General features: G+C 42.0%; 1 protein-coding gene across 10 annotated transcripts in view; it reads left to right on the forward strand.

Annotated features, from left to right (window-relative positions):
• The window catches only part of ubr4.S (ubiquitin protein ligase E3 component n-recognin 4 S homeolog), a 93,301-nt gene that overhangs the window by 58,429 nt on the left and 22,465 nt on the right, over positions 1–12,407 (forward strand). For all 10 annotated transcript variants that reach the window (XM_018228327.2, XM_041571764.1, XM_018228330.2 and 7 more), the window contains 23 exons: positions 92–319; positions 902–980; positions 1,090–1,308; positions 1,399–1,567; positions 1,930–2,074; positions 2,617–2,702; positions 2,776–2,863; positions 2,966–3,159; positions 3,245–3,484; positions 4,882–5,020; positions 5,144–5,269; positions 5,357–5,485; positions 5,564–5,907; positions 6,262–6,352; positions 6,452–6,536; positions 6,769–6,896; positions 7,020–7,149; positions 8,352–8,509; positions 8,591–8,700; positions 8,902–9,043; positions 10,304–10,385; positions 10,471–10,644; positions 10,832–10,953. In XM_018228327.2, the coding sequence (XP_018083816.1) occupies positions 92–319; positions 902–980; positions 1,090–1,308; positions 1,399–1,567; positions 1,930–2,074; positions 2,617–2,702; positions 2,776–2,863; positions 2,966–3,159; positions 3,245–3,484; positions 4,882–5,020; positions 5,144–5,269; positions 5,357–5,485; positions 5,564–5,907; positions 6,262–6,352; positions 6,452–6,536; positions 6,769–6,896; positions 7,020–7,149; positions 8,352–8,509; positions 8,591–8,700; positions 8,902–9,043; positions 10,304–10,385; positions 10,471–10,644; positions 10,832–10,953 (3,408 nt within the window). The remainder of the gene's footprint in view (positions 1–91; positions 320–901; positions 981–1,089; positions 1,309–1,398; positions 1,568–1,929; positions 2,075–2,616; positions 2,703–2,775; positions 2,864–2,965; positions 3,160–3,244; positions 3,485–4,881; positions 5,021–5,143; positions 5,270–5,356; positions 5,486–5,563; positions 5,908–6,261; positions 6,353–6,451; positions 6,537–6,768; positions 6,897–7,019; positions 7,150–8,351; positions 8,510–8,590; positions 8,701–8,901; positions 9,044–10,303; positions 10,386–10,470; positions 10,645–10,831; positions 10,954–12,407) is intronic.

The raw sequence follows: 12,407 nt of genomic DNA on the forward strand, positions 1-12,407 counted from the left end.
TTCATGCCAGTGCTCCTGTCTAATGTCAAAAGTTGGTGATTTGGGATAATTCTTCCAAGTCCTGTGCTCATCTAACTCTTTTCTTGCACAGTACCTTATGATTCAACAGACTCCATTTGTTCGCCGACAAGTGCGCAAACTCCTCCTCTTCATCTGCGGCTCCAAAGAGAAATATCGGCAGCTGAGGGACTTGCACACTCTTGATTCCCATGTCAAAAGCATAAAAAAACTATTGGAGGAACATGGTATTTTTCTGCGTGCTGGGGTAGTCACTGCCAGTTCAGGATCCGCATTGCAGTACGACACACTCATTAACTTGGTAAGTCTTTTAGTATTACCTATTCTCCCTTTAATCATCCCAGAATAATGGGTTCTCCTACCAGTACTTCTGCAAGTTTGTTTGTCTGGACATTAGAGAGGACAACACCCTGTGTGCTTATCCAGACTGTTTCTGCAGACTAGTGTGTTCTACCCTAAAATGCACACTGCCCATTAGAATACAAAAGATTGTTTTCCTACTCTAAGGGCTAGTCCACACGAGGAGATTCGGGGAGATTTTGTCGCCTGGCGAGGCAAATTTTGCGACTATAGAAAATGCATTGCCGCGTGTGCATTAGCGCAGGCTACTTTTCATTGCAACATATGGGGAAAAATGCTGAGGCAGTTTGGGGAAATAGTCGCTCAAAAGACAAGGTGATTAGTCGCCAGGCGACAAAATCTCCCCGAATCTCCTCGTGTCGCCTTACCCTAAGAGCTAACACAAACACTTGCTATCATTGGTGCACTTGTGCCCCAGGGAATAAAAAATTACCCCTATTCTGGAGAAACAGCTCAAAAATGTAAGTATTTTAAAGCAACCAGACATTTATGTTATACGTTCTGAGAGCTGTTTGTGTTTCAGATGGAACATCTCAAAGCCTGTGCAGAGATCGCATCCCAGAGAACTGTTAACTGGCAAAAATTTTGCATCAAAGATGACTGTAAGCGCTTTCCTGCATGTGATATTAAGACCGCATTTATTAAGCTATCTCTGTCCCTAGATGCCTTGTGGTCAAAGAATTATGACTAAACCATGTTGTTTCCCTTCAGCCGTCCTGTACTTCCTGCTCCAAGTCAGTTTCCTGGTGGATGAAGGGGTTTCTCCGGTACTGCTGCAGCTTCTCTCCTGTGCTCTGTGCGGCAGTAAAGTTCTCTCTACATCGTCATTCTCCAGTTCTAATGCTCAGCCTTCCTCCGGCCAGACTGCTTCCCAGACCAAGTCATCCACTAAGAAGAGCAAGAAGGAGGATAAGGAGAAAGAGAAAGAAGGTAAAGGCTATGGAATAGAAAGTTGGTTGCAGTTGATTTCGATCCTAGAGCAAAGCCAACATTCCAAATATTTTGTCTCTCTCATGGCAGGAGAAAGTTCAAACAGTCAAGAGGAACAGCTCTGCACTGCCCTGGTCAATCAGCTTAATAAATATGCAGACAAGGAGACTCTTATCCAGTTCCTACGCTGCTTCCTACTAGAATCAAATGCTTCTGCTGTGCGCTGGCAGGCCCATTGCTTAGCTCTACATATCTACAGGTGAGCAAGTTACTGCCTCCTATGTGTTCTAACAGGCCTAGTGCTTAGCTCTCCATATCTACAGTTGAGCAAGTTACTGCCTCCTATGTGTTCTAACAGGCCTAGTGCTTAGCTCTCCATATCTACAGTTGAGCAAATTACTGCCTCCTCTGAGTTTTAGCAACGTCTAGTGCTTAGCTCTCCATATCTACAGTTGAGCAAATTACTGCCTCCTCTGAGTTTTAACAACGTCTAGTGCTTAGCTCTCCATATATACAGGTGAGCAAGTTCCTGCCTCCTCTGTGTGCTGGCAGGCCCGCTGCTTAGTCTTTTCATATTGATTTTGATACTGAGTTCTGACTGCTATTTTTCCTCTTACCCAGAAACTCTAACAAGTCCCAGCAAGAACTCTTACTAGATCTAATGTGGTCCATTTGGCCTGAACTTCCAGCTTATGGACGCAAAGCTGCCCAGTTTGTAGATCTGCTTGGATACTTTTCACTGAAGACCCCTCAAAGTGAGAAGAAGGTAAGTGCCTGTGACCGTAACATCTGTGCCGTCCCATGTAAATAGGCATTATTGGGGCAGTCAGTGCCAGCAATGCTGCATTCCTCTAGCCGTCTGAATTGCATTTGAGAGCAGGAGCTGCTAGGTGACTAAGGAGTAATTCAAAGGGTGGGGGTGCTTGTACAGTGCATACCCAGTATATACAATTAGGATATGACTGATATTCCAGGCTAATTCTGGACCGATAAAACCGTCTAGGTGCAAGGCCACGTCCTCCCCTCCTGACACTGGGGGGAAAAAAAGAGCCTGCGTACAGGGGCATTGCTGGAGAGGGAGGAGTATTTGTTTTTTCCTGCCTCCTACAGGTGAAAGCTATACCCTATACCCTCGGGTCTCTCAAGCTATTGCGTGAGAAATAAGCATTAAGAATGAAATCATGATTTGAACACTATTATAATTTCATACTTGGGGGCAAAAATATGATGGCTTCTAGTGACTTATATCAATGATGTACAGAAAATAATATGTGTATACTTAAGTCAAAATGCTCGTTCTTCTTTCAGTTCAAGGAATACTCCCAGAAGGCTGTGGAAATCTTGCGAGCACAAAACTACATCCTGACCAACCATCCTAACTCCAACATTTACAAGTAAGTCTTATTTTCAACCATTTGTATTACATTTCAGTTTTCAGAGTTAATCACAGATTCATTTTCTTTGCAGCACCCTTTCTGGCCTGGTAGAATTTGATGGGTATTATTTGGAGAGTGACCCGTGTCTGGTGTGTAATAACCCAGAGGTTCCTCTGTGTGTAAGTATCCTTATTTCTCTAATTGTATGAGCCTGGAAAGCCAGCAAATTCCCTATCGAGAACTATTGGCATCAAAATCAACGTTTGTTTCTTGTATGGCAGAACATCAAGCTATCCTCTATAAAGGTGGACACCCGCTACACTACAACCCAACAGGTGGTTAAACTCATTGGTAGCCACACTATCAGCAAAGTGACTGTTAAGATTGGAGACCTTAAACGGACCAAGATGGTGCGAACCATCAACCTGTACTATAACAATCGCACCGTACAGGCTATTGTTGAACTTAAAAACAAGTATGTGTCACGTTCCTTTGTAAAGCATTCCATGGGAACTCTCAGGTCTCTTGTTTTCCTAATAAAAATCTCCCGTTCCTCGTAGGCCTGCCCGCTGGCACAAGGCTAAGAAAGTGCAACTGACCCCTGGACAAACAGAAGTAAAAATCGACCTTCCGCTGCCTATTGTGGCATCTAACTTGATGATCGAGTTTGCCGACTTCTATGAGAATTATCAGGCCTCCTCGGAGACCCTTCAGTGTCCTCGTTGCAGCGCCTCTGTACCCGCAAATCCCGGAGTCTGTGGCAACTGTGGGGAGAATGTGTACCAGTGTCACAAATGCAGGTAAGAATGAAAACCACAAGCTTTTCACAGTGCAGGTTCTGTTTTGAACTGTCCTAGAAACGCGCAAGACATTGTGGGAAATGGAGTCTTGGCTGTAAAAGTAAATTCAGCCCTTTGTTGCTCTCAGTCTCTGTTGGCGACAGAGGGTTTAAATTGCTCGGGTTCAGACTTAGTGTGCCCCCAGCGGACTAGATAGAAAACGAAAATTAAGAAAAATTTAGGGAAAAAAGTCTGTCTTTTAAGTTTAGTCTCTCTTGCCAATCGTCAAACAGTCTCTCCACTGTATCCAAAAGTTTTCAAAAAAATGCATATAGATCAGCGCCTATGGCAATAGAAAAACCAAAATAGTGTAGTAGGTTTAAATATTGTGAGGGCACCCGGTGTCAAAATTTGCTAATTTAGGTGCATTTTCCCCTTTAAACTTTCCACTTCCAGCAGTGATGTACACGTTTAATTCTTTACATCCAATCCGTAACCACCACCATTTGGCTAAAATTGCTTGTAGTATTAGCAGATCCACTCTCTTTCCGGGTCAGCTCTTGTGCTCCAATGGAGAGAAATACAAATCTAGAATAGTGTAACACCATTGTTTTAGTTAAAATACTTTAAAAACAAATTTCACTTGGATGGATGGATAGATAGATCGATAGATAGATAGAGGGGTGGAGAGATGGATGGATAGATAGATAGATACAGTAGATAGATAGATACAGTAGATAGATAGATAGATAGATAGATAGATAGATAGATAGATAGATAGATACAGATAGATAGATAGATAGATAGATACAGATAGATACAGATAGATACAGATAGATACAGATAGATACAGATAGATACAGAAAGATAGATAGATACAGAAAGATAGATAGATACAGAAAGATAGATAGATACAGAAAGATAAATAGATACAGATAGATACAGATAGATAGATAGATACAGATAGATACAGATAGATAGATAGATACAGATAGATAGATAGATAGATACAGATAGATACAGATAGATAGATACAGATAGATAGATACAGATAGATACAGATAGATAGATACAGATAGATACAGATAGATACAGATAGATACAGATAGATAGATACAGATAGATACAGATAGATAGATACAGATAGATAGATACAGATAGATAGATACAGATAGATACAGATAGATAGATACAGATAGATATAGATAGATAGATAGATAGATAGATACAGATAGATACAGATAGATATAGATAGATAGATAGATACAGATAGATACAGATAGATACAGATAGATAGATAGATAGATAGATACAGATAGATAGATAGATAGATAGATAGAAAAGGGTTGATAGGTTGCAATTGATGGATGGATGTCTATTTTCAATAGTATCTACTTTGAGTAACGATCCTCTCATAGATCCATTAACTACGACGAGAAGGATCCTTTCCTGTGCAACGCCTGCGGGTTCTGCAAGTACGCCCGGTTTGATTTCATGCTGTACGCCAGGCCCTGCTGTGCTGTGGATCCCATTGAAAATGAAGAAGATCGTAAGAAAGTAGGTTTTATCTATATTGATTGAAGCGTCCGCTCTACCTCTGTCCTGACTCTCTGCCCTCTACCTAACAACTTATCAAATGCAGATTTCACAGTCCTTTCTTATTCAAATACTCCCCTTCAGGCTGTGACCAATATCAACACTCTGCTGGACAAAGCTGACCGTGTGTACCACCAGTTGATGGGCCACAGACCCCAGCTGGAGAATTTGCTCTGCAAAGTAAACGAGGCTGCGCCAGAGAAACCACAGGTAACTTTACCCTTCCACGTCCCTCTTGTGCCCGTTCTATGTGGCCCTTTTCTGAACTAATAAAACTCTATGATTTGTGCCTTACAGGATGACTCTGCAAATGCCGGAAGCATAAGTTCTACATCTGCCAGTGTGAACAGATACATCTTACAGCTGGCCCAGGAATACTGTGGAGACTGCAAGAATTCTTTCGATGAGCTCTCCAAGATCATTCAGGTATCTGTTACTGCCTGAGTTATTCTGAAGCCTGAGGAAGATTTGCTTATTTACATCCCATTGTTTATGCCATTCCAGAAAGTGTTTGCCTCTCGGAAGGAGCTGCTGGAGTACGACCTTCAGCAAAGAGAAGCCGCCACTAAATCTTCCCGCACCACAGAGCAGCCCACCTTCACCGCCAGCCAGTACAGATCCCTCTCAGTTTTGGGTTGTGGTCACACCTCCTCTACTAAGTGCTACGGATGTGCCGCGGCTGTGACTGAACACTGTATTACATTGCTCCGTGCCCTGGCCACCAACAGTACAATCAGACACATCTTGGTATCACAAGGGCTGATCCGGGAGCTGTTTGACTATAACCTGCGACGTGGGCCTGCCACCATGCGGGATGAAGTGCGGCAGGTCATGTGCCTTCTCACCAGGTATGATAGGACCTCTTCAACGCCCCTGTCCCCTCCCCTTTATTCGTGCCAATTTTCATCATCTGGACTGGAGCAATGGGAATTGGCGCATGGGAAATTTAAAAAATGATTGTATCTCCAGCGCATCCCCTGTGTTTGTTTTTGAACCAATGTGGGTGTGGTTGGGCAGTACGCCGCCCCCCTAAAATCCTGCCACCTTATGCCCGGGCCTAGGTTGCCTTTCCACAAATCAGGGCCTGCAGAGGAATCAGAGCAGCATTACTTTGAGGGTTTACTGGTCTATTTATATAGTCCCTACTGATGATGCTTGCTTAGTTTTAACCTTTCCTTCTCCTTTAATGGTTCCATCCACAGGGACAATCCAGAAGCCACACAGCAGATGAATGATCTAATCATAGGGAAGGTTTCCACCGCTCTCAAAGGCCACTGGGCCAACCCAGACTTGGTAATTGCATTAATATTTCACTCTGTGTATCTTATTGGCTGCTTAGAAAGTGTGAGAAAATAAGTGATATAACACTCCATTCTATTTTGTGTCATTTAGGCCAGCAGCCTTCAGTATGAGATGCTGCTTCTCACAGACTCTATATCCAAAGAGGACAACTGCTGGGAGCTTCGCCTGCGCTGTGGTGAGTTTACCAGCTCTGCAGAAACAACAATGGGTTTATGCCACCATCACCCACATTTTAATAAAGGGAAACTATTACTATTTGCTGTTGAATGTTTACGGACTTTCAAGTGATAAGGTGGATCTGTATGGGGTTGTTTCCTTAGGACATCCCCAAACCCCACCTGTTGTCTCCTTAACATATTCTCTGCATTAAAAAGTAAACCTTTTATGTTTATGTATTTTACCTGTAGCTCTGAGCCTTTTCCTGATGGCTGTAAATATAAAAACCCCAGTAGTAGTGGAGAACATCACTCTAATGTGCCTACGGATCCTTCAGAAGCTAATTAGACCCCCATCTCCAACCAGCAAGAAGAACAAGGTACCCATCTTCACACATAATAAACACACTGGTCTTACTGTTATGTAATAAAACAGATCTGTTTAACAGTAGTGTGTAAAAACTGATACTGAGCTGCTAATAATATTATATTGTGTTGGCTAGGAGGTACCCGTGGACACCCTGACAACAGTCAAACCCTACAGCAATGAGATTCATGCTCAGGCCCCGCAGTGGCTGAAGAGAGACCCAAAGGCCTCATATGAAGCTTGGAAGAAATGCCTCTCTGCCCGGGGTAAGGTGGATTCTATTGTGACCGGTGGCAAATAAATGCCTGTTCAAACATTGGGGCTACAGGTTTAATGATCAAACACAAAAATATCTCTATAATCATGCTATTGATAAAAACTGTTTATTATATCATATTAAAACACAACAAAAAACCCACATATAGCCCAAAGCGTTTCATGCTTAGTAAATCATCGGCAATCCCAATTAGGACACATATACAAATAAACACTCGCATCAACTAAAACCAATCATAGTTAAGTAGAACCACTGTTGCATAAATACCTCATCAAAGATATTCCAAACTGACCCACTCCACTAAAAACATGCATATCGGGTATTACAGAAATCCATGTTCAGGGGTAAAAATAGTATAAAAGACTAAGTTATGCACCAAATCCACTTTTTTGGATTCGACCAACCCCCCGAATCCTTCGTGAAAGATTCGGCGAATACCGAACCAAATCCGAACCCTAATTTGCATATGCAAATTAGTGAGGGGGAGGGAACAATAGTGCTGAGCATGAAGTGCCGAATCCAGGATTCAGTGCATCCCTACTAAGTTAATATCAACAGTACAAGTTAAATGTAAATTACACAAATTGTACTCACTATGACCTTGCGAATTATACAAAACATATCACATCAAATGTAAAATTCATAGTAGTGGTAGTCGCGTCTGTAAGTAAAAAATCCAATAAACCTCAAGTTTATGTAACCTGGTTAGAGTATCTCCTCCTTTTATACCCATTTTGACTTGCTCAGTCACTTGTACCGAAAAAAAATATTTTAAGTCCCTATTATTACATTCCATAAAGTGTCTAGTCACATTGGTTTTATTACAATATTTAATATTTCTAATCTGATTTATATGCTCCCTAATCTGTTCTTAAGAGACCGTATAATGCATCCCACGTATTGTCTATTACACTTTCTACAAATAATCAAATAAATTACTCCTATGCTTATACAATTAATAAAATATTATATGTTTTATTGGTAACTGTAGATTTAAATTCCTGAGAAACTTGCAACGTAATACATCGACTACAGGTGTAACGACTCTTGTCCAACTCCACAAGGAGATGGAACAATAATTGAAAGTGGTTTAACCATAGAGTGGCCCCATATTAAAGGGCAAAGTCCCTGTGGAAGTGGTAGGGTCTGTATCCATCAACAGAAATGAATCACAACTTCTTTTCCTGGCAGGTGCTGATCCCAGTGGCAAGTCTCCCAGTAAAGGTGAGAGGAGGCAGATGTACCTGCAGGAGAAATATGTCTGGAAATGGAAACAGTTCATGAGCAGGAAGGGCAAAAGGACATCCCCTCTGGATCTCAAACTGGGGCACAACAACTGGCTGAGACAGGTGAATGAATTGTAATTGTGCCTTCCTCTGCTCTTCTCCCTTTTTGAATACAGAAATAGTAAACCGTGATCTTTTGCACAGGTTTTATTCACACCTGCCACCCAAGCCGCTCGCCAGGCTGCGTGCACCATCGTGGAGGCATTGGCTACCATTCCTAGCCGCAGGCAACAAGTCCTGGATCTTCTCACCAGGTCAGCTGGGATCAGTGAAACCCAACCGTAACCATTAACATATATAACATTTTGCTCTGCTTTGGTATCTGCTATGGAATGAGCAATATAAATAGGTCATGCATTGCACAGATATTGTACGTAAAGATAACAACATATGAATGTGTATGGGCCTCCTTATTCTTGTGTTCATCCTCTACTCTCTCCACCTTCCTCTTTCAGCTATTTAGATGAGCTGAGCATCGCAGGGGAGTGTGCTGCTGAGTATCTGGCCCTTTATCAGAAATTGATCAAACCAGCTCACTGGAAGGGGTATCTTGCAGCCAGAGGGGTCCTGCCTTATGTAGGCAATCTCATCACAAAGGTATTTATCTATCAAGGGTATCCCATCAGTGTTGGGGGGACTGAAATAGAACTCTTTGTTAGGTGGCAACAGGATAGCATCAATATATTCTGATTGGCTGCACACTCTTCAGTCTCAGCACAGGGCACATATTCCAGTTATGCTAATCTATAGTAATAGGCTGGCACAGACAGGACCACATTCCATTAATTGATGCAGTTAAAGGGATACTGTCATGGGAAAAAAACATTTCTTCAAAATGAATCAGTTAATAGTGCTACTCCAGCAGAATTCTGCACTGAAATCCATTTCTCAAAAGAGCAAACAGATTTTTTTATATTCAATTTTGAAATCTGACATGGGGCTAGACATAATGTCAGTTTCCCAGCTGCCCCCGTCATGTGACTTGTGCTCTGATAAACTTCAGTCACTCTTTACTGCTGTACTGCAAGTTGGAGTGATATCACCCCCTCCCTTTCCCCCACCCCAGCAGCCAAACAAAAGAACAATGGGAAGGTAACCAGATAGCAGCTCCCTAACACAAGATAACAGCTGCCTGGTAGATCTAAGAACAACACTCAATAGTAAAATCCAGGTCTCACTGAGACACCTTCAGTTACATTGAGAAGGAAAAACAGCAGCCTGCCAGAAAGCATTTCTCTCCTAAAGTGCAGGCACAAGTCACATGACCAGGGGCAGCTGGGAAATTGACAAAATATCTAGCCCCATGTCAGATTTCAAAATTGAATATAAAAAATTGTTTGCTCTTTTGAGAAATTGATTACAGTGTAGAATTCTGCTAGAGTAGCACTATTAACTGATGTGTTTTGAAAAAAACATGTTTTCCCGATGACAGGGTCCCTTTAAGAAAAGTATTTATTTTAGCAAAAAAAATCTCAAGTTCCATATGCGTTTCGTGCCTTGCGGGCACTTAGTCAAAGCCTATGACTAACTACCCGCATGGCACGAAACGCTTAAGGCTCTTCTCAGATTTATTTTGCTAAAATAAATCCTTTTTTTAACTGCATAATTAATTGAGTGTTGTCCGGTCTGTGCCTGCCTATTACTATATATTAGCATATCATTTGCCTCCCCGAGCTGAAGGTCTGGGGCGTGAGCACCTGCACCCCCCATCATTTTTGGTAAGTTAACCCCATCTCTTACCACACTCCACAATGAATGTCTCTCCAGAAATTATTTGTCATATTCCAGTTAGTCTAATGTTTATAAGCATATTCATGTAGATGCTAGTAGTTACTAGTGTGTATGTTTCACCTCCAGGAAATTGCACGTTTGCTTGCACTGGAAGAAGCGACTCTGAGTACAGATTTGCAGCAGGGTTTCGCCTTGAAGAGCCTCACAGGTAACTTGGACTTGGAAGTGCAGCCACATTGTGTTTCTTTTTCATGTACCTTTACATATTTTATTTCTACATCTTGTTCTTTTAGGCCTTCTCTCCTCATTTGTGGAGGTTGAATCAATCAAACGGCACTTCAAAAGCCGCCTGGTTGGCACAGTGTTAAACGGATACCTGTGCCTCCGGAAGCTGGTGGTGCAGAGAACGAAGCTGATCGATGAGACCCAGGATATGTTACTGGAAATGCTGGAGGATATGACAACAGGTATTCATACATACACTTGCGATGGAACAGAAGGCTGAACATTTTGGTTGCTTTTTTTCTGCTTTACATTTGATCAGGAATTCCCTTGTGCATTCATTTTATTAATATTTGATGCATGGAAACACAATGCAGCAATGTGGAGCAAAAAGGTGCATTTTACATTGACATATTCTGCCCTTCCCTTTAGGAACCGAATCGGAGACCAAAGCCTTCATGGCAGTGTGCATTGAGACAGCCAAGCGCTACAGCCTAGATGATTATCGGACCCCTGTATTTATATTTGAAAGGCTCTGCAGTATCATATACCCTGTGAGTAAGAGATAAAATTCTGACTAAAATGTTCTTACCTTTTAATAAGAATGTCATAATGTTATGCCTATTTGCATTGACTACATAAGATTATTCTCTTGGCCGTTTCAACATTGTACTGGTCATGCGCAGATGCAGCTTCGGCCACTAGAGGGAGTTCTTGCTCTGTCAGACTGCTGTTAACACTTGTTTCGTCATAAATCAATGCTGTTTAAATACTTCAATTTAGTGAAACCTGGTTAGGGTAAGAAGGGTTAAAAGGAGCCAAAGAGCCATTCACGGTGCCTCATGCTCTCCAAGTCCTACCCCAACCTGAAGCCACGTTGCAATATCTTGCAATCATATCCAAAATCAGGCCGTTGTCTCCAATGTAGTCAAGCAGTTGTTCATTTTGCGAGATGTTTCGGGGGCTTGGTTACAATAAAAAAAAAAAACCTGGTGGGCCCCGGGTCTTTTGGCCTGCCGGCCCAGACCCATTCCCTGGACTCCTTCTCCTTCTGAACCCGTCACGTCTCTAACTTGACTGATAAAGGTACGCGCATGGGGGGAGGGGCTAGGGGAGAGAAGACCGTGGCTGGGGGGCCCTGAGGCCCAGTCGACCCTGGGTCCCCCCCAGTCTGACGCTGATGTTATGTGTAGAGGCCTGCAGAGCCCTTGGTGGTGGTAGGTGCCATTAAAATCTCTTGGAGGACAACATATGGCCTCTGGGCCTACAATTGAAACACCCTTCATTTGTCCATACAGATAAATGCAGGGGAAAAACCTAGTTGGGTTCAGGTGGTGCTTTCTTTCTGACCATCAAAATGAGAACAACCCAGAAACAAAAAGTACAGAACTTACTGTACATGTAATTGTGATTGGATTTACTTACCTAGAGAGTAGAATTATTTTTCCTGACCTTGGAAAGTAAAGCAGCCCATAATCAGAAAATACTGAGAATCAGAACTCTCTACCTGGACAAGTTCTGGAGCAAGAATGGACTTAATTTCCTTGTGGTAGGCAGTAGTTAATTATAGGGGTTGTTCACCTTTAAATTAACTGTTAGCATGATGTAGACAATTTGTAATTGGTTTTCTCTTTTTATTATTTGAGTTATTTAGCTTTTTATTCAGCAGCTCTCCAGTTTGCAATTTCAGCAATCTAGTTGCTAGAGTCCAAATTCCCCTAGCAACCATGCGTTCATTTAAATAAGAGACTGAAGAGGCTTGAAAAGAAAGATGACAAATAAAAAGTAGCAATAACAATATATTTGTAGCCTTACAGAGCATTTGTTTTTAGATGGGGGTCAGCGACCCCCGTTTGAAAGCTTGGAAAGAGTCAGAAGAAGAAAGCAAATAATTAATAAACTATAAAACTAAGGAAGACCAATTGCAAAGTTGCTTAAAATGAGCCGTTCTATAACATACTACCTTAAAGGTGAACCACCTCTTTAAGAGCTTTTTGTGTTTATTTTC

This window comes from Xenopus laevis, chromosome 7S (assembly GCF_017654675.1).
Source record: "Xenopus laevis strain J_2021 chromosome 7S, Xenopus_laevis_v10.1, whole genome shotgun sequence".
In the NCBI taxonomy this organism is placed as follows: Eukaryota; Metazoa; Chordata; class Amphibia; order Anura; family Pipidae; genus Xenopus; species Xenopus laevis.